The sequence below is a fragment of the Salminus brasiliensis genome, chromosome 18, assembly GCF_030463535.1.
Source record: "Salminus brasiliensis chromosome 18, fSalBra1.hap2, whole genome shotgun sequence".
In the NCBI taxonomy this organism is placed as follows: domain Eukaryota; kingdom Metazoa; phylum Chordata; class Actinopteri; order Characiformes; family Bryconidae; genus Salminus; species Salminus brasiliensis.
The window spans coordinates 9,078,197-9,101,197 of record NC_132895.1 but is presented as its reverse complement, the minus strand read 5'-3'; the positions used below and the strand labels follow the sequence as shown (position 1 = coordinate 9,101,197).

The 23,001-nt window shown below is 40.6% G+C and overlaps 1 protein-coding gene across 3 annotated transcripts; it reads right to left on the bottom strand.

The window, feature by feature from the left end:
* Window positions 1–7,342: 7,342 nt before the first annotated feature.
* Window positions 7,343–19,730, bottom strand: oacyl (O-acyltransferase like). 3 transcript variants are annotated; one of them, XM_072662636.1, is made up of 15 exons: window positions 19,571–19,730; window positions 18,181–18,314; window positions 16,969–17,047; window positions 16,202–16,337; window positions 14,782–15,026; window positions 13,232–13,402; window positions 12,559–12,661; window positions 12,294–12,395; window positions 11,975–12,140; window positions 11,126–11,205; window positions 10,919–11,029; window positions 9,159–9,282; window positions 8,822–9,008; window positions 8,495–8,637; window positions 7,343–7,753 (listed from the first exon to the last, which is right to left on the bottom strand). In XM_072662636.1, the coding sequence occupies exons 1-15, from the start codon at window positions 19,728–19,730 to the stop codon at window positions 7,649–7,651; spliced, it is 2,046 nt and encodes a 681-aa protein (XP_072518737.1). In that variant the 3' UTR covers window positions 7,343–7,648. The 3 variants fall into 3 exon arrangements, with proteins under 3 accessions (XP_072518737.1, XP_072518738.1, XP_072518739.1); XM_072662637.1 differs by having other exon boundaries at window positions 16,202–16,334; window positions 19,571–19,726; XM_072662638.1 differs by lacking the exons at window positions 16,969–17,047; window positions 18,181–18,314; window positions 19,571–19,730 and adding an exon at window positions 16,831–16,894.
* Window positions 19,731–23,001: the final 3,271 nt, after the last annotated feature.

The following is a 23,001-nucleotide window of genomic DNA, read 5'->3' as shown; positions in this document are numbered from 1 at the left end:
ACAAAGCAGCTTTACATAATTAGTCATTAGTAAAAGGCAAAGACAAAAAAAGGAAATAACGTAAGACATGAAGGATCAAAGACCCCCAGTGAGCAGCCAGCAGCGACAGTGGCATAGAAAAACTCCCTCAGAGCTGGAGGAAGAAACCTTGGGAGGAACCAAGACTCACAAGGGAGACCCGACCCATCCTCCTCTGGTCAGAACTATTTAAACATTATTGATAAAAATGACCAAACCAGATACAGCAGATAGTTAATAGTGGTGATATTAATAGTGACAGATAGTTAAGAGTCCATTTAGGTTTTATCATGGTCATTAAACAGGTAGCAGTGGTAGGAGGGTGTGCCGCTGGTCTGTTATGGGTGGTGGTGGGTGGGGGGCCTGATGGTCGGACTGGTATGTAGCAGCTGGTCTGACGCAGGTAGAGGGGACCTCAGCGGGCAATCTTCCAGCAGGTCAGGCTGGGTGGCCATTTACTCGGAAAAGGTAAAAAGAGAGAGTTAGTACTGAGTTCACCTGTAGTGTGTGCCCTGTTTCCCCCTAGACGTGGGTCATGTGTGTGAGTAATGAGGGCTAATTTACAGGCTGGTATGGAGACAGCAGGTGTGGAGAAGCCTTTGTGCTTGTAAGATCAACACAGCCAATCATTTTCCTAACAAGGCCTGTGTGTGTGGCCTGAATAGAGTAGTTGCTAGGTAAAGTTTTAATAGAAACACACACACACACACACACACACACACACACACACACACACACACACACACACACACACACACAAATACACAAAGTCACATGGACTTCATCACGCTATCTTCTTCTGGCTGTCATGTGGAGATAGATCCCTCTGTTGTTCCACAGGACTACTATCACAAGTCTTTTCCACTGATTCCCACTCACCATTTCCATCCCATCTCACTTCATCCTTCATACCTAACTCAGCCGACCTGGGGTCAGATTTCCATCAGAGCATACTGACCCCAACAACATATCCTAACACGCACACACACACACATACCCTGTAATACATAAACAGGTGTGGAGGTCACCAGCTCTTTTACACTCTTCAAATTCCAGGCGTTACTATGATTCCCAACCACACACACACACACACAGCCGTTCTCACACACTTACTGAGTTGGAGGCTTCATTAAATATTAATTTATGTCGACATGCAGGGTTCATGAACTGGCTGGACTCCTTTTTTTATTAATGGCTCCACAGAAAAGCTTTTAATAGTGTAGTAAACACTATTAATATAGTACAACTCTAATCAAAATAGCAAATATTTAAGGTAATTTATGGAGCATTTCTATTGGTAAATTCTTAATGAGATTTGGACACAATGTAAAGAACAGCTGCCAGATTCAAAGTATGTCAAAACTTGGGCATAAAAAATTGGGGTATAAAAAATAGAGATACAAGGTTTTTGCATAGCAGCAGGAAAGGTTAAGCTTAAGGAAAGGCTTTTTTATGCACCTCAAGTCAAGTCAAGTCAAGTCAAGTGGGTTTTCTTGTCATTTCAGCTACATACAGAGTACACAGTGAAACGAAACAACGTTCCTCCAGGACCATGGTGCAACATAGACACAGTGCATACAGAACACAAGTTCAACACAACAAAAGTGCGGACAGACAACACAACACAGTACAGACAGAGAATAATAAGTAATTGCCGGTAGTGTGCACCTTACACTGGAGAAGCTGTTATTGTGAGTCACTGGTTATCAGATGAATAATGAGGCTGATGTTAATGATTAGCTCTGGATTCAGTGTTTAGCATTAGGCCAGAGTTATTAGTATGGTTTATCTTCATAAGTATAGCTAGGGAATGGGGAGCGGGGTAAGGTGTTGATGCTTGGTGGAAGTCAGAGCTGGGCTGGTTAGATATGCAACATTACAGATGAACAAGCAAAAGAGGTGAAACACTCTATTGCTTTCCAATACTGATGAATGATGTTTGATTAAATACTTATAACAAATAGCAGATCAGAGAGAGTACAAACATACTCAGACACAAGCTTATTTCACTGAGGATTTGATTCTCTACACTTTTATTATCAGGGCATTAATGCAGCATTTTGTTCCCATTTGAATTTGGATTATTATGATATCTCTTCAGGGAACAGAAGCATCTTCAGTTTTGGTACTCACATTTCAACAAATCAGAGGAAGTCCAGCTGTCTGCATTAAACCTGGCTAATCAGGCTAACAAATAAACTGAGATACCATTGTCCTCCTCTCTGTGGATGACCTGAAGCCACAGATCTCTTCTTTTCTTGTCCTTCGGTCATTGGTGAGGTAATTTCTACAAATCCCTTCTGTCTTTGTATATTCTGTATTTTGTGTATATTTTGTATTTATTTAATATAATTTTTTATATAACTTTATTTTTAATATGTTTAGTATGTATACCGTTTGTCCTCCTGTAGAGCATCAACCTGAGCCTCACCACAAGCATTTCAATGCATAAATGTCCTGACATGTTGTGCAGATGACAAATAAACCTGAAACTGAAACTGCAACTGAAGAAAATTGTGAACTGGGGTTAGTTTTATTGATGGATGAGCAAATTACCACACAGAGGCTTTTAGGCATGGCGACACTATTATTTCCAATTCGATTGGGTTTGTTTTCACAGTGACTATGAGCCCCAGAAAGGGTGAAGGGCCTTGCTCAAGGGCCCAACAGTGGCAGCTTGCCAAATCCCTGACTGTGAGCACACGTGCCCGGAGCGGTGGGCAACCATTGCTGCAGTGCCAGGGAAGCATTAAGAGCGAAGGGCCTTGCTCAAGGGCAGCTTGTCGAGCTTGAGTGTTTGAGGTTCATAGTTTGTCACTTCTATGTACTGAACTCAAATGATTCAACTATGGCAAGATTCACAGATGACCAATCTAGTGTTCAATTAATACAGAAAGTGCAAGAAATGACATGGGCCTTCAGTGTGTGCTCGTGCCTCATATACCATCACACCTGCAAACCTACAGGAAGACCAGCTGCTTTGCACTTCTTTGAACAGTTAGTGCGAACACCCTGTAAGCTGAAGAACCTGCAGAAGTATTGTCACACTCTTTATTGATGAAACTGGAGGAAAATGAGTCAGAATAAGACTTATGAACAAGAACCAACCAGTGTTTGGAAAAAAGGGTTGAATCAATAATAAAGCGTATCATTTATCCCACAATAGGGGAATCCCCCACAGTCTCACACTCTCAGCGCAGTGCTATTACACAACCTATTAAGTTGTATCATCCATCCAGACTACTGCTCTTACACGCTCACAGAAATAGCCGCTCCACTCTCACAGCGCACCCTGAGGTCAAACACACCTGCTGTTTGACCTCTGACCCCTCTTGATGGAGGCCAGCAGTCAGGCGGCCTGTTTTGACGCTGCGTCATTATTCTACTCTTCTGATTGTACTGTGCTTTCATCAGTGAGTGGAGAATTGCTTTACAGTTGTAGGACACCGAGGGAAAATGTTGTTGGAGCTGAAGTAAAAGGGGCTCTATGTGTATTGGAAATAAAGTCATACCTTTATTATGGATATTAAATTCACTACTATATGTCTTACTTTGAAATAATGATGGTGGTTGGTTGGTGCAGCGGATAACAAAACTTCATGCCAGTGAGTTACCACACCATGTGCGAGACTGGGGTTCAATTCCTAGTATGGGTGACACTGCTGCAGTGCACCAATTAGAGTCTTTGGGCAGGACTCCTATCACTACAATGGCCCACCTCTGTGATACGAGTTACCTTGTAAGTCGCAAGAAAAACCCTTTAACTTCATCCTGGATTATTTTAGATATTATCTAAACTTTATTCTAGACATTTTATATGGCTTCATTATATATATTATACATTTGTTGTAGCTATGTGTATTATAAAGTTATCTAGATATTACTAGTATTATACAATACTTCCACATATAATCAAATAATCATAACTTCCATGACCATCCATTCATCATCTAATCAGCTTCTTTCTAGTCATAGTTTCTATGAGCCCGGAGTCCACCCAGAAGCACTGGGCGCAAGGCAGGCCCCTGGAGCTGTGCGACACATGCGCTACCTGTGGTGCCACGTTATTAACTTTATTATAACTTTATCGTACATGACCATTTATTATGCCATTCTATATAATTTCTTCATATACATATTAACAATGTAATAACTTTTTTCCAGATATTAACTTTTTCGTAATTTTTAAACTTTTTATACCTTTGACTTGAACCGTGGACCCGGATGTCTGCAAAACTGCTTTGTGACCAGATTTGTTGTAAAAAGTTCTAAAGAAATACATTTTGCATTGAATTTATTATTATAACTTTATTCTCTTGCTCTTGGTGTTGTTCTGTTATTGGAGAATGATATACAGCTCTACTGTGTATATACATATATTTTTAATATATGTATTTCTATATATACAGAATGTATTGTTTATTATAAATATTAAAAGTAATTCAATTTATATAATAAACCACTTTTCTGTATGTTTTTAGTTTGTTTTAAAACACTACTGTGAGCAAGAAATTTCAGATGTAATAAATATTTATATATATTATATTATATATATTATATATATATATAAATATATAAATATATTCAAATGTATTTAATATTAAATATTCATATTGACAATTTGTTGTTTAATTACTTTTTTTAAATAATGTAATGGTCAAATAAGAATTTATACTATATATATATATATATATATATATATATATATATATATATATATATATATATATATATATATATAATAGGAATTTATATTTTCTCACCGTTGTTTGATGTTCAGGCTTTAAAGGGTTAACTACAAACAACACTGTATTGATATCATAAGTTTATTACAATCATATATGTTTATTGATATCATATGTTTTATGTATTTTATGTGGAAAGGCTGTACACAATTCACTAAAAAAATGTCACATCAATCAACACATAGTTTTTTTTTCCAATGTGTTCTTCTCCAGTCCAGCCACCAGAGGGCACTGACATACTAGACAGGCCATCCTTCAGCAGAGGTAAAACCATCAGCATTCAGGCCTCATCGTGGGATCAAGTAGTGCACACCCTTGTAATCAACCACAGTATGATGATTATATGACCTGTTTATAATAACCTGTTTTGTGTAGCGTGGGTGAAACAACAAGCACGCAGTATAAGCAAGCGATCAGTTTACAGCATTTAGGATGAATCCTGCTTGTAGTCTACAACTCTAAAAGCAATGTATTAAAGGCCATCCTAGTGCAGCACATGAGCTTGCAAAAAATAAACCAAAGCAAAGTAGTGCCATGAAAACTGTACTCCTTAGACCAAAATGAATCCTGTTAATGTTTTTATAGCCAGGGGCAGTTTCCCATGTCAATCATCTCAGGCTCAACTCACACACAAAACAGCTCCTTCATCATCATTGTTTGAATGTGTATTTATATTTTAAGGCTGAAGCTAAATCTCACCTTCACTATTTTCTGAGACAGTAAAGCTGTAGTTGGTATAATCTTCTTGGGAGATTAAGCTTTGAGAGCAATCAGGAGATGAGAAATGCACCTTTAGTCAGACAGACAAACACAGCCAGCCTATATGGATCACAGAGCAGCACAGAACTTCAGAAACACTAAATTACATCCTTCTGAAATCACTTGATCTTAAATAGCTAAATGGCTAAATGGCCTCTTGAGGCTGATTATGCTGGTCAGTTTCGTATGAGATATGCGTTGAGGCCTGCTGTGTGTGAGTAATGCCCCATTACAGGCAGACATGAATCAAAACACTTCTTTGTTCCTAATCAGAAACCCAGCAGGAATCAAAGTGTACAAGCCAGGCTGAACAAGTTAACTTCAACAGAGTGCTGGAGGTTCAGGAGTGAGGGAAAGTGTTCAAAACCACCAGAGGGCATAAACATAAACACTCAACAACAAATACCCAGCAAATATATTCATTCTTCAACATATACCATGATCCTCTAATACTGTGGCTCTCCACCTAACACCATCATTCTCCATCAAACACCATCACTCTCCATAAAACACCATCATTGTCCATGAAACACCACCATTCTCCATCAAACACCATCACTCTCAGCCAACACCTAACACTATCATTCTCCACCTAACACCAACATTCTCCACCTAACACCATCACTCTCCATCAAACACCATCATTCTCCATAAAACACCATCATTGTCCATGAAACACCACCATTCTCCATCAAACACCATCACTCTCAGCCAACACCGAACACTATCATTCTCCATCTAACACCATAATTCTCCATCAAACACCATCACTCTCAACCAACACCAAACACTATCATTCTCCATCAAACACCATCACTCTCAGCCAACACCGAACACTATCATTCTCCATCTAACACCATAATTCTCCATCAAACACCATCACTCTCAACCAACACCAAACACTATCATTCTCCATCAAACACCATCACTCTCAACCAACACCTAACACCATTATTCTCCATCAAACACCATCACTCTCAACCAACACCTTACACCACCATTCTCCATCTAACACCATAATTCTCCCTCAAACACCATTACTCTCCATCAAACACCATCATTCTCCATAAAACACCATCATTGTCCATGAAACACCACCATTCTCCATCAAACACCATCACTCTCCATCAAACACCATCATTCTCCATAAAACACCATCATTGTCCATGAAACACCACCATTCTCCATCAAACACCATAATTCTCCATCAAACACCATCACTCTCTATCAAACACCATCATTCTTTATAAAACACCATCAATGTCCATGAAACACCACCATTCTCCATCAAACACCATCACTCTCAGCCTCCACCTAACACCATTATTCTCCATCAAACACCATCACTCTCCATGAAACACCATCATTCTCCATAAAACACCATCATTGTCCATGAAACACCACCATTCTCCATCAAACACCATCACTCTCAGCCAACACCGAACACTATCATTCTCCATCTAACACCATAATTCTCCATCAAACATCACTCTCAACCAACACCAAACACTATCATTCTCCATCAAACACCATCACTCTCAACCAACACCTTACACCATTATTCTCCATCAAACACCATCACTCTCAACCAACACCTTACACCACCATTCTCCATCTAACACCATCATTCTCCATCAAACACCATCACTCTCAACCAATACCTAACACCATCATCATTACCATCAATACCATCATTACCATTAATACTATCCCAAAAAACACCAACATTCTGTGACAAACACCATCACTTGTACCCGTACTACAGTCGTTTTCTGGCACATGCCACATGGCAAGAAAATGAATACTAAATATATCATTAATAAAGCTGCTTGTTTTGTGTTTTAATAATTGACATACAATCTATTAGCCATAAAGACAACATGGTGCGAACAGTCATTTAATTTGTATGTTTACGTTGCAGTGTCTAGGCTTTGGAGTCCTGATGTGGTGGAGAGAATTTGCACTCCCTGCCGTTGAACAGAAATACTTCAGGAAAACTACCAGAGCCATGAAAAAGATAAGTGTGATATCTTGTAAAAGGACCAGTTAATTTGACAGTCATGTGATTTGGTTTAATTTTATTCTAATATACTGATCCTTAAAATCAACCCCATCAAAGTCCACACTTATCCTTTAGCTTTTCTCAGAAACAGAAAAGGCTTCTCAATCAGCACGGTCAGAGCAAAGCCCAGCACTACGGTCAGCAACAAGTGGCCCAGGAACAGGTACAGCTGGAGAGAAAGAGAGAGAGATGGAGAGCAAAGTGAAATGTTTAAAAAACGATTATGTACAAAAAGAATGACCTTATTTCACCCTTTAAGCTGTCAAATCACCTCACTTACTTAAAACACAGTGCAATCACGGCAGCCATGTAGGTCTGCTACAGATTATCTAAGAAAACCTGCTCCCAGCGACTGCATCATTTTTCTTCATCAAGTCCTCAAAACAATACGCTCTGTTCTCCTAAGGCTGGACTACATGTTTCCCATTACTGGAGACCTTTGCTTGTTCTACACTACATGTCCAAATGTTTGTGGACACTCTTTCTAATGAAGGTCTTCAGCTACTTTAAGCTGCACCCATTGCTGCTACAGATAAACATGAACCAGGCCTAATAAAAATGAGGTGTGGGCTAGAGGGGTAAAAAGCCCACCATCATTGAGCTGTATAGCAGATGGAGACTCTTCCAGACCATTTGGGATGAGTTGTGGAGTTGGGAATGAGGTGAGGTGGTGATCATCCAACATCCCATTCTCACTGAATGCAATCAAATCCTCAGAGCAGTGCTCTAAAATCTACTAGAAGGCCTTCTTCATTGGACAGTAGAGACAGTTACTCTAACAAAAGCATGATAAACTCCTAAAAAATTAATGCCCCATGATTTTGAAAGAAACCATGAATGAGCAGGTGTCCCAATACTTTTGTCCATTTAGTGTATTTGTGCTTAAGTCACTATTTGGTTGTATACTCACGAAATTAAGATCAGTATAGTGGATTGGGGTCTCCTGCTTGCTGTTGTAGAGCAAAATGAGGATGGGGTGGATCAAATAACAGGCAAAACTGATGTTCGACAGAGGAATCCACACACTCAGAGACAAAATCCTGTTCACAAACCCTGCAGAGAGAGAGAGAGAGAGAGAGAGTGAACACAGCTGGCATCCCAGTTCTGCTCAATCATAAAGTAAATCTGAATGAGTCAAAAACAATCACTCTGTTGTTAAGATGCCCCCAAGATGTGTTAATATGTCCCCCACCCTCCCCACAACCCTATAACACATCCCTTCAGTGTTTTACCATACCTCCATAGCCCTCCTCACAGGCCAGGATGATCCAGACCACAGCAAGAGCCCACAGAGAGCGATGGAGCCCCTGATAAACTGCATGGGTGAGTGAGGCCTGGGCCGGGACGTCTCGCAGCACATAAGCCAAAGCCACCAGCAGAGCCATGACCGACAGAGAGATTAACCAGCCAGCAGCTGCCTGCCACTGAAAAATTCAACAAAATGGCCAAAAATATTGCCACCCTTGCACTTATTTTAGGAAATACACCATTTCTCCCAGTTTGTTTGGTGGTTATTTAACCCCATTAGAGCAATCCTTCATTACAATTTTCCATCCATTTTTTTTGTGCTTTACCTGCTTCTTTAACAGCGCTTCTTTCTTGGTCGCCATGTAAAGTCCGGCAAGGACGCCAAGCAGATACGGACCATATCTGGTGTAGGGTTTGTTGTAGTAATACTGAAAGTAGCTCTCATATGCCCTGAGAGGGGGAACAACGACAAGCAGCAAGAGTGACACAGATAGACAGACGGACATTCAGTCATTCAGGTAGATTATAAGCTATGTGAAGTCACTGACCAGTCTGAATAGGTCACAGTGACCTGCATTGATTACTTTCTGTAGAAAAACACTTCTACGGTTTGCTCAAGTCAGGCCTGATTAGGCTAAATTATACCGTTGAGTATTGATTGGTCCACTTTAACCTCATACTACCACAGATGAAAATAAGCTATTTTGGCTAAATTGGGCTCACTTACATTATGAAGCATGGTCGAAAGTATGTGGACACCCCTGTGTGGAGCTACTGCAGCCACACACCATTGCAATCTTCATAAATTAACACTGGTAATAGAACATGGTCATGTAACACATTTGAGATGGACTGAAATCCAGTTTCCAACATCAGTGCCTGACCTCAGTAACGCTAAATCTAGCGTCAAGTCTTCTCAGAAAAATAGAGGCTGTTTCCTGCAGGAAAGGGATGGCAGGAGGTTCAGCTCCATGTTAATAGCCATGGTTTTGGAATTAGATGTTCAATAAGCATATATGGATGTGATGTTGGAGTGTCCATTAGTGTCCATCTTACTATAGAGTTTGATGTTAATTGGCTAGATTGACCTTACTATGTTTTTGTACTATAGCAGGATTAACTGCTAGTTAGTTTTGACCAGCATATTTAGCTTGGCAAGAATTTCAAATTAATGACAATAAAATGGTCCACTTCCAAAATCCCCAAAATCCCCAAATCCACTAGTGAAGGCTCTAGGCCAGGCTAGCAAAATGACAAAATGCGAAGGTGGCTTTGGGAGAAATTGGGGTATGATCCCAATTGTGTATTAAATGCTAATACAACAAGGTATATAACTGGACAAAAGTATCGGGACACCTGTTCATTCATTTCTTTCAAAATCAAGGGTATTAACAAAGAGTTGATCCTGCTATTGTTGGAGTAACTGTCTTTACTGTCCAGAAGAAAAGGCTTTCTACTAGATCTTGGAGCATTGCTGTGAGAATTCAGCTACATTCAGCGACAAGAGCGTTCAGGAGGTTATCAAGAGGGTTAGCGGAGCACCAAAGACTAATCCAGAGAACACAGTTTCACTGCTCCACAGCTCAATGCTGGGGGACTTATACCCCCCTCCCCCTATACCCCACATTTAGAATTAGGCAGAGTGTCAAAAGGTTCATATTTGCTTCATGTTGAGAGTCCTATTCTATTGGCAATACGTCTTTACTGGGACTAGGCAATCTGTGTGTGTGTGCATTTGCACATCTGTGTCAGCAATGAGTGCAACTTAAAGTAGCTGAATGCATTCATTAAAACAGGTGTCCACAGACATTGACACAATGCATGCAGTTGCAATGGTACAACTGGCTCCACACTAAACTAGCACTGTCACCACTGATGACACTGCACATAAGCCCTGCATGTGTTAAATGCTGTCTGCATGTCATTCAGATTAGTCCATTAATCAATAAAATAATTAACAGATCACTCTGTTACTAATATAATCAATAATCAGCCAACAGTGAACGTCCCTAAATACAGCGTCATGCCACACTAGAGATTAAAGTCAACATGCTACTAATGAAAGAGCAGTGTCTGTTTTTCATACAGAGTTGTGGGCTGGTGTACAGGCAGGTGTAGAAACGCAGTGATTAGAGCCCCAGCCAAGCTCGACATGACCAACAGAGCGAAGGCCACACCAAGCAGCACATATTTATTCCTGAAACATAAAGATTAGCATATCATTACTTTTAACAAACATAGAACACTGATTGGTTTTCTGGAAGTTCTTACATGCAAAACACAGTGCACTCACAGTCTGTAGAGAAAAATGAGCAGAGGTGTCGTCACATAGAACTGGAAATCAATGGAGAGGTACCAGGTCCAAGGAGCACACTTCAGTGAAACAGAGAGGACGTTTTCATTTATACAGAATAGCAGACACACAGAGACACAGAAATATTATATATATATATATATATATATATATATATATATATATATACATACATAAAGCAAGTTTAAATATTGTATAAGGGATCATGTACAGCATACAATTGTAAAGTTTAGACAAAATAGTGGATGAATCAGCTACAGGAACCTCTGTAGACATTTGACTGGCTGACTGGCAGATTGATAGATACACTATATGTTATATATATATATATATATATATTATTTGCTGGCGGCTCAGTGGTTAGAGCACCAGGTTAGTGAATAAATAATGACAGGGTTCACAAAGCTGCCACTGCCCTTAAGTAAGGCCCTTGACCCTATCTGTTCCCTAGGTGCTGCAGCAAGGGCTGCCCACCGCTCCGGACATGTGTGTTCACTGTACAACTGTGTATAAAGGCCAAGGTTTTTGTGGTAATGTGACTGTGTTTGTCTTTGTCTCTGTCTGAAATTACTTTTGTTGGAGTAACTGTCTCTACTGGTCAGCCTGGCATTAGACATGGTGACCGCAGGTTCATGTTTATGTGCTCCATAGGGCCCAATGTAAAGGGTCCCTTTACAGTACTCCTCAGGGGCTAGACAAGCTGTGTGTCAGCAATGGGTGCAACATAAAGTAGCTGAACGCAATCATTAGAAGGGGTGTCCACAAACATTTGGACATAAAGTGTAGACAGACAGACAGACAGACAGATACCCGTTCTCAGAGTCATACTATGTCAGTGATGGTAAAGAGGTTGTTGATGAGCAGCAGGTTGGACCACCAGTACTTCTTACAATTGAGGATTTCATCCTCTGCCATGAACCAGAAAACTCCTCTCTGGAGCAGCGAGAAGAGGGAGATGATCAGACATACGATGAAGAGGTGCAGGGGCTGGATCCTGTACACACAATCACACACACACACAATTTTACTGAGGTTTCTAGCCAGACACAGACCCAGTTCCAAGCAGGTTGGTTTGGTGTAATCTTCATAATTATACATACACTGTACCTAAGAAGTTCAACAAGATGTGATTGTTAATATACTAGACCTTTTGAACCTCTTAAAGAGGAAGTGGGCGACCAGGCGGAGGCTGAGAGTGTTTTCCGACCTCTGGATGGAGGTGAGTAGAGACTTAGCGCTGAGGAGACCACTGGCACAAACAAACAAACGTATAAGGCAAATCAATCCATGCTGATTTAGAGGCCTACGTTAGACAGAGACATCTTTGAGCTGCCGTTGTCGATCGTTCTTACAGTTTTCTCTGCTGCAAGGTCAGGCGGACATTACGGATTCTAGGGCTTTGTGCATCTTACCCAAGCAACAGGAAAGTGTCCACAGCCAGGTAGACTGGTCCGCTGAAGGCGAACACATAGAGAGGGCTGCTCTGGACAGCTTGTCTCCATCGCTTATCGTTATCTGGACACAACGCAAACAGTTCATTCATGCACAGGCAATCATTTTACACTGTAGTCCTGCACCCGAGGTTATCCAAATATTAACGCAAAGCAACTGTACAGAGTCACACAGTTTCCCTTCCTAATCGAAATTAGTGCCTCATACAATAAATAAATTAGACAACTTAATAAACACACTAGTCTTTTCCACGAAATACTGGATGGAGCACCATCATCCCAGAGAACACAGTTCCACTGCTTCACAGCTTAATGCTGGGGGGCCTTCACACCCTTTCTAGCCCACGCCTGGCATTAGGCAGCATTGTGCCAATAAGTTCATGTTCATCTGCCCCAGAGAGTCCTAATCTATTGGCAGTATGTCTTCACAGGAGCTAGACATGCTTTGTGTGTGAGCATTTGTGTGAGCTGAATGTGGGTGTCCACAAATATTTGGACATACAATGTATATAGCTTATTTTTTATTCCCTTCTTATGGGGTGATTCTGAGTAATGCTTTCTTTAGTTGTTCCTTTAGTTTCTTTATTCCATTTATCACTTTCTCTCCTTTCTCTTTCCTCAAGCTTGGGCTGACCGAGGCTGCTCCAGGCGCTGAGTTGGACAGTGTGACCACAGATTATCCACAGCAGACTGAGAATACGGATCCCGTTCAGGGAGGAGTAACTGCGTCCAACGCTCGAAGTGTTAAAAACACTGACGCTGCTGACCTGCACGGAAAAACAATGCACATACTGCAGGAGACGGCCTGAGAGAGCGAGAGAGAGAGAGAGAGAGAGAGAGAGAGAGAGAGAGAGAGAGAGAGAGAGAGAATAGGTTTCTATTGTAATGTGTACTACTAAAATAGGTGTTCACACAACCAGTCAAGAGACAACACTCAACACTAACAGGCACTTTAATAGGAGGCTAAACTAATTACCAGGCAGGGCCTCCTTTTTCTCTCAAAACAGCCTCAATTCCTTTAAAATTCTGAACCATAGTGGCAAAAACATGTATCTCCATTTTTGGCGTTTATGCCACTATACTACACTTTAACTTGCAGTTGTTTCTTTATATATATATATATATTGGACTGAATTTCCTGATGAACAGACCAATAGAAAAATTACTTTTGTAAAAATCTGTTCACTTTGACTGCTATTAAAAGTCCTCATGTAAAGCTGCTGCTGTTTTGGCAACAATTGTCCTGTATTATTTTATATATATATATATATATATATATATATACATATTATTATTGACATACTGTATGTGCTACACATGTATATGTCGGTAAATGGCTAAAATATATGTCTCAAATTTCTTAGGTTACTTTTATTACAGAGGTGGGCTAATGTACGCACCTTCATGCTACATTCTACAACTACAAGGTGTTCACTGGTCACTGAGGAACATTGACCTCCTTGTCATGCTCATAAAACCAATTTGAGGCAACCTTTTGTCCTCTGCCCAGCCACTAGAAAATGGGTAAATGGTGGCATGAAGGGATGCACATGGTCAGTACCAATACTCAACGGTCCCAAAGTGTCCCAGAAAAACATCCCCATCGTCTTTACACCACCGCCACAAGCCTGGACCGCTAACACAAGTCACACTGTGTCCATGGATTCAAGCTGTTGCCATCACATTCGGAGATGCTTTTCTGCTCACTGCAATTGTAGAGTGTTACTGTAGTCTGTCCGTTCTCTATTGTCCTCCCTCATCTACACATTCTAGGCGTTCCTGTCTGCAGAACCGACGCTCACTGGATGTGTTTTCTTTATTACACCATTCTGAGAGAACCCTAGAGACTGTCGTGCTGAAAATCTAAAAAACCAGCCTGTCTGGCACCAACAAATCAAACCATGCACAAAATCACTGAGATTGCATTTCCTCCCTAATTCTGATGAGAAATAATATTACCTGAATTTGCATGATTTTACGCTTTGCACTGCTGCCACACGATTGGCTGGTTGGATAATTGCATGAGGAAGTAGGTGAACAGGTCCTCCTAATAGCATAAAGTGCTTGGTGAGTGTGTCTACAGTATATAAAAAGTTAACTAGTAAAAATAGTCAGGAATAATACTGTATGTATATGTGGTGTGTGTGTGTGTGTGTGTGTGTGTGTGTGTGCACGTGTACTTGCTCATTGTGCTGCCGCCCTGGTCCCTTTCTTCACTGCTGTCCTGTGCTGCTGTAGTGTCTCTTAGTGAAATGCATTCTTTGCTCTGATTGGGTGAGCCGTTGGCCAGCAGCGTTCCATATTGGTTGGTTTTTGAGAGAAGGGCTGAGTCGACCCCTGGCCTGACCTCTCTCTGGCTCCTCCGCCTGTCTACTGCCACATAGACGGATGCAATGAGAGGCAGAGCCATCATCAGGACACACACACACCTGAGAAAAACACACACACACAGTTTTTACATCTGGCCTACCGAATGTTATGGTGACTGTTTTGGTACAATATACATATAGCCATCTTTGCTATATATCTCCTGCAAAAAACATGTATCTCCATTTTTTATGGCATTTTTGCCACTTTAATGTACTATACTTTCATTTTCACAGTTGTTATTTTTTATATTGGGCAGAATTTACTGATAAAGGTTACTCGTATTACAGAGGTGGGCCAATGCAGTGTTAGGAGTCTTGACCAAGGACTCTTATTGGTGTAGTGCAGCAGTATAGTCACCCAGACTGGGAATCGAAACCCAGTCTCCCAAATGGTGATGTAGCTCACTGGCTGGTAGTGGTGGTTTCTGTTGTGCAACACCAACATATAATTCAATATATGACAAATACAGCTGCAGAACAAATGAAGAGACCACCCTACATGATCAGTTCCTCTGGTTTTACTATTTATAGGCAGTGTGTTTAGGGAAATTAACATTTGTGTTGTATTTCATAAACCATGGACAACATTTCCCCTAAATTCCAAATACAAACATTACTATTTAGAGCATTTATTTGCAGAAATCACAACTGCTCAAAAACAACTGCTCAAATGATGCAAAGAAATGATTATAATAATTCTAATGTAAAGAAGTTATTATTCAAATTTAAACAACACAGTAATAATATTAGAAAAATCACTATGGTGAAATAACCTCGACTGCCAATCACAGCTTTTCTGTCTTGGCCGGTAGTCTTTCACATTGCTGTTGGGATTTTATGCTTTTCATAGTCTGCAAATTCAGGTACCTCAGCTTTGTTTGATGAAATGCCTGGAATATAAAGGCTGCAATACATGTAGAGATGCAAATTTAAGAAAACTAATCAGATGGTCTCTTAATTTTTTTCAGAGCTGTATATGTTGGTTATACAGGAAGTTTATATATTCTGTGTATTCTCTTTATATATTGCTATATATAAATTGTAAGTTTTGGCTAAATATGGATGATTTGAAGCCACTAAAGCAGCCTGAGCATTTGGATTAATTTGTCTAAAGACATGGATTGCTGTGTCTGTATGTGCCTTGTGTTTAGGTGTGTGTGCCTTGTGTTTAGGTGTGTGTGCCGTGTGTGTGTGTGTGTATGTGTGTGTGTGTGTGTGTGTGTGTGTATACTCACAGGCAGACTACAGCAGACAGGTCGGGTGTGATGTTGTTGCTGATACACTGAGTCATAAAAATACCCAATGAGGGATCAGATATTAACAGAGCAGGCACAGGAGGAATGAGAGAGGTGTGACCCCATTCAAATGCTTCTGAACACACACACACACACACACACACACACACACACACACACACAGGAAGCATGGATTACAGAGAACTCAGTCCTACATGTTGTAATAAACACTTACACACTGTTTATTTGCTTCATTCACATCTAGCAAGGTTACGACACTTGATATTTGACATTTGTTTCAGTGAGATAATGCAGCAGTTCAATAGATAAGTTTTTGATTTTGCTGAACATGAATTTAACTTAAACAAACTTGTGTTTGCCTGTTTCTATAAAGGCAGAACAAAACAGTTTTGTTCAAATGTTTGGAATCATTGTTTTCAATGACAAAAAATTAATGATTTAAACATAGTCCTGTGTGACTTACAGCTTTTATCTAATTAATTAAACATAAAAAATTGCCAATTCCAGCATTTTATAAGCATTGACATTTGGATCAAACATTAACTAAAACTTAAATAAAAAACAAATTACATTTTTAAATAAAAATCCAGTCCTGGGAAGCCCCTGACCTGCAGTTTCCAGGATTTCCTGCTTTGACTCATCAGATCCTATCAAGTCCTTCATGATTTGAATCAGGTGTTATGAAGCAGGGAATACTGGGAAACTGCAAGGGAAAGGGTGTAACAGTGTAAAATGCAGTGTCTCACGATAAACGACTAATGTCCTCACTTCCTCTTCGTCACACGAGTCTGGAACACAAATGCCAACAAAATACTCCACTTCCTCCTGTATATTAAAACAAAGAGCACAGAGAAACACCTCAGAAACACAATAATACTGCAGCAGCACAAAGAAACACCTCAGAAACACAATAATACTGCAGCAGCAGCACAGAGAAACACCTCAGGAACACAATAATACTGCAGCAGCACAGAGAAACACCTCAGAAACACAATAATACTGCAGCAGCAGCACAGAGAGACACCCCAGAAACACAATAATACTGCAGCAGCACAGAGAGACACCCCAGAAACACAATAATACTGCAGCAGCACAGAGAAACACGTCAGAAACACAATAATACTGCAGCAGCACAGAGAAACACGTCAGAAACACAATAATACTGCAGCAGCAGCACAGAGAGACACCTCAGAAACACAATAATACTGCAGCAGCACAGAGAAACACGTCAGAAACACAATAATACTGCAGCAGCACAGAGAGACACCCCAGAAACACAATAATATTGCAGCAGCACAGAGTAACACCTCAGGAACACAATAATACTGCAGCAGCTCAGAGAAACACCTCAGAAACACAATAATGCTGCAGCAGCACAGAGAAACACCTCAGAAACACAATAATGCTGCAGCAGCACAGAGAAACACCTCAGAAACACAATAATGCTGCAGCAGCACAGAGAAACACCTCAGAAACACAATAATGCTGCAGCAGCACAGAGAAACACCTCAGAAACACAATAATACTGCAGCAGCACAGAGAAACACCTCAGGAACACAATAATACTGCAGCAGCAGCACAGAGAAACACCCCAGAAACACAATAATGCAGCAGCAGCACAGAGAAACACATCAGAAACACAATAATACTGCAGCAGCACAGAGAAACACCTCAGAAACACAATAATACTGCAGCAGCACAGAGAAACACCTCAGAAACACAATAATACTGCAGCAGCTCAGAGAAACACCCCAGAAACACAATAATGCAGCAGCAGCACAGAGAAACACAATAATGCTGCAGCAGCACAGAGACATTTCAGAAACACAATAATACTGCAGCAGCAGCACAGAGAAACACCTCAGAAACACAACAATGCAGCAGCAACACAGAGAAACACCTATACACCTATTTACACCGTATAGCACAGAGCATGTAAGGTAAGTGTGTGTGTGTACCTGCTTAAGGAAGACTTGGCAGTATTGCCCTTTGAAACCAGGGCCTTTGACAGACACACACTCCTGCAGAGATCCAGCTCTGTTCACATTACCCCCCTCAACATCACTGCCCAGCTTTCCAAAGGCGTCATACACTGCTCAGACAACACAGGCCAGCCCAGAGAAGCATGAACTCAAAAAGGCTGTTTTGACAACTTTTGTTTCACAGTGACATAATGCCTATGCACCACCTCAACCTTAAATTACACCAAAATAAAAAAAATAATAAACTTATCAAAACATCATTTTGAAACTTTCACATACTTGGTTAGTTTTGCTTTTTAAAGTTTGCCATTTTTTTTTTTTTATAAATGTAAAATTTAATCACACCCCAATCAGCTAATTTGTTGTTTTAGGTGGGTGGATTAGGGCTGGATCGATAGTGTGTGGGAAGGCAATTCTGCAGGAGCCGGATTGGAGATCACTGTTCTTTGTATTTAACTTGTTCAGATTTCTCATGTTCAAAAATGATGTCATGAAGGAATCACAGCACCTATTTTAATGGTAATCAGGCATAACTGTAGGAGAAAGGTTTGAGGGTGATTATTAAAAGGCCTCATGGAGGAAAACAATGATAATAAAGCCAGTGAAATGGATTTCAATTGTGATGCTGTTTCTGAACTCACAGTGTAGCCACATTTTTACTGATCACCGATTCTTCAAAGCTGCTTTGTGACGACACCGGTTGTAAAAAAGCGCTATATAAAATCAATTTGATTTGATTAAATTTGATTGGATTAAATTTAATTCGTTTTGACACATGGTTTGCAGAAATAAAACGCAGGAATGCTACATAAAACCTACATTTTGCAAATTCTAAAGGATTCTAAAGTAACTGAAAGATGAAATTTCAAGTTCTGGCACAAAAACTACAGCTGATAAATTTATTCATGGTGTGAATTTATTTATATGACACCACATTATTTTATTGCTACATACATATTATTGCTGTACTATTTCTGTTCAGTCACAATAAGACAAACTTCAATAATGATAAAAAAAATAATTACAATACTCCTACTACTGCTTAATAATAATAATAATAATAATAATAATAATAATAACAACAACAATAATAAAACAGTTCTTGAATTCTTACATGGAAATATGGAAATCCACTAAATATGTATATGTTATAATGAATATATTAATTCATATAATAACATCTTTTGTCTTGCATCCTCACACACATTTCATTTTCCATGATTCCATTCAACTCTACATCCTGCAGTCCTAAACCACGATGCTATAATCACAATATTGAACATATCACAGTCCAACACTTACAAAAAACAATATCCACCTTTTACTCCACCTTCATTGGTAAAATCAGTGTAGCGGTATGACTTACTCTGCACAGCGTACTGATCCGGGTTGTCTTTCTCCAACTCCGTGAGGAAGGCTGTTGTGTCCTGCATGCATTTCACCGTGAGGTTGAAGGTATGGCCTGTGGAGCAGAAGAGGAGGCCAAAGAGTAGGACTAGTCCAGCCATGCGCTTCCCCAGCAGCATTGTGACTGCTCTGAGGAGTATCTGGACCGGATGCCGCATTTAAATATCAGACAGAAGGGACACATGATCAGACAGATGTAGTGTTGTGGTCACGCCTTGTCTGCCTTCTGATCCAGCGTGAAAAATCAGAGTTTTCAAACCTAAGTGTGAAAACTTTGCTGCCGCACACAAATCAGGCTGCTACTGTGCTAGATCATTTACATAGGTTTAGAACGGCTACTTAGGGGTCATGTTGGGGTACCTGTCCCTAGGAGGGAAGCAACATAGGAATCAACATTATCATGACCTTATATATATCCTTGAATCAGATGCTTAAGAGCTGTAAAGGAAAAAGGAGAGGAAGAAGAAAAGTCATTGCCAATTTATTAGGTACATCTAATAAATCATCAGTGGCCACAATTTTTCTGTTAGACCAGGTGAATAAAAAATGCAAAATATCAATTGCTTACATTTACCGCATTTAAATTAAGTGATAGCTAGTATGAGAATATTTGCAGAAATCTTTAAAGCCATTAGTAGAAAGCTATGGGCCCATATGATCTTCTATGAGGTCATTAAAAGTATTATTAAAAGGGGCTTTTGGAGTGGTCTTAGCAGGACGTCCAGGACATTCCTGAATTGTAGGCAGTCTAACCATGAATTCATGTACACCTAGGTGTTAAGTGGTGATTTGCAGCCTTTTCCAGCTTTAGCATCTCAATGACGTCTACCAAGGCATGGTTACCAGAAACCAAGATTTGTCAGCAGACAGGCTTTGCGTGCCTTAATTCAATAGGCAAAGCACTAACAAGTTTTTTTTTTGCCAATTAGCTCTCAGAGAAGTCACTTACTTTTTCTAGCCTGCACTTTGGATGTTTCCTCAATGTGCTTAATGAATGACAAACACTACAACTCTTTGTCTGTTATCAGTTTAGTTACCATGTGTTTGTCCATGGCCGTTTTCATGTAAAACCTCCCGGTCCGAACATGATCCGGAGTTGCCCCTTCACACATGTAGTGAACAGCAGGAAATTTCCCATCTCAAATGCATTCTCACTACAGGAAATGATCAATGTAGTTAAGGCAATCTGTGGTGCCTGTGTAGCACATGCTCCATTCACTCATGGGCTCACTCAGACAATACCAGATTTGCACTAGGGGGCTTACACTAGGGGCTGTAATGTCTGGTACAATTGACCTGGACGTTTGCACAATCAGCTCCTACGGGTGATGTCCGGAAAATTCCAGGTTACTGCGCATGTCTGAAAGGGGCTTATATTAGCATAGCACAGATAATCATGTAATCTCCATTCAATTACAATGTATTCATTGTAGTTATTAGATCAGCTTGCCTCCTTTAAGACAGTAAATGTGAGGCCTATCCTCACTCAAACAGTCTAGAAAAAGGTCTTCCCAAAAATGCTACCAGTGATATAGGCAATGCCTTCATTGTCTCACAACCCTGCAACAAGATCTTGCTCAAAATCAAAAAGGCAGGTGGACATGTCCCACCACAACCCCCGCCCCCTTAATTGGCACCTCTGAGAACAACCTACTATACAGGTGCAGGGATTTGTAGGTTTACAGTTACAAACTGTATCCCATCTGTTGCTGCACAATTTATCAGGCCCTGACCTTGCTCCTCAACTGTATAGAAATGGAACTGCCACTGGACACATTGGAAACACCCTCACTGACCAATTTTTAGCGGAAACACCTACTCTACAGTTGCACTTCGTATGTTTTCAGTCTCAAACTGTAGCCCATTTGTTGCTGCACAATTTCTACTTTGTCCATGAATTAAAAGGGACCACCACAAGACCACCACTGACAAGATGTCACTTGGATGGTGGACCATTCTAAGCACAGCAAAGACCCACTCTTAACATAAACACTTACACCAGAACCACACACACTGTTACCATCATCTCACAGTCACTGCTGTGTTGAAAATGGTCCACTATCCCAATAATATTTGCTCAGTGGTGGTCCTATGGTGGTCCTTTTCTGTTGAAGGATAGGGTAGAGGCTGGGAAATTGTACAGCAACAAATGGGCTACGGTTTGAGACTGGAAACCTACAAAGTGCAACTGTAGAAAAGGGGTTTCTGATAAAGCGGCCAGTGAGAGTATCTCTGCTCTGTTAGTAAAAGTCTGCAGATCTGCAAAGCAGAACATTGGCCTAACTGTCACTGCTGACAACTGTCAAGTCTGAATACGTCAACGTGTGTGTACCCACAACACCGGCGATACTTCCAAAGGACAAACTGGAGAAGGAAAGAGAGAGCGAGTCACAGGTGATGTGGCCTATGTGACTCACACATGCTGAACGGCCCACCTACGTCAGCACGGTCACGAAGCAAAAAACAATCAGGATTCAGAATCTTCCCATCAGAAGCCTTTGAGCCGAATGTTGCCATAGTAACCAGAGCTGGTGGCCAACACACTGCCACCTTCATGGGCTGCGTGATCCAGAACACATCCATATTGCGATGCAGCCAAGTGGGAAATGAAATAGGACATTAAAAAGTTTGTTCTGCATTAGTAAACATGGACATACAACACATGTCCAAATGTTTGTGGACACCCTTTCTAATATATCAGCTATTTTAAGTTGCACCCATTGCTGACAGAGTTAAATGCACACACACACAAAGAAGCACTGCCAATAGAATAGGGTCCTCTGGAGCAGATCAATATGAACCTATTGGCACCATGCTGCCTAATACCAGGGCTAGAGGGGTATAAAGCCCCCCAGCATTGGGCTGTGGAGCAGTGGAAGAACTGTGTTCTCTGGAATGATGGTTGGTGCTCCATCCAGTACTTGGGATGGGGTGGTGATCTTCCAACATCTTGACCTCGCTAATCCTCACAGCAATGCTCCTCCAAAGTCTTGTAGAAAGTCTTCCGTGGACAGTAGCAACAGCTTTTCCAACAAAAGCAGGTTCATTTTTTTTTAATACCCTTGATTACGGAAGAAACAATGCATGAGCAGGTGTCCCAATACTTTTGCCCAAATAGTGCATCAACATTTGATATTTTTTCAAACCATATCTACAGATAATTTCATCACCGTTGAAAAAAACAATAATAAAAAAAAGATGTTAATTCCTACCGAGGCAAAACTGAGGACACCCTCTGCCGTAACAGCTGGTATTTCCAGTTACCATCTCAGACTTTGACTGGGAGAAAGGGTTTCCTACTCCTCCAGGCAGAATTCTTTCATCTGTGTGATGTCTGAGAGGTTCACTGCGCACACAGACCTTTTCTAATCACCCCACAGCATCCCAATA

Bases quoted from the DNA above. Each gene is read 5' to 3' on its own strand.
- oacyl (XM_072662636.1), bottom strand. From the start codon at position 19,730: ATGCTGCTGGGGAAGCGCATGGCTGGACTAGTCCTACTCTTTGGCCTC. The intron at 18,315-19,570 runs GTAAGTCATACC...TTGTCTGAGCAG, and splicing joins GGATCAGTACGCTGTGCAGA to TGTATGACGCCTTTGGAAAG. The intron at 12,396-12,558 runs GTAAGATGCACA...TGTTTGTGCCAG, and splicing joins GACACTTTCCTGTTGCTTGG to TGGTCTCCTCAGCGCTAAGT.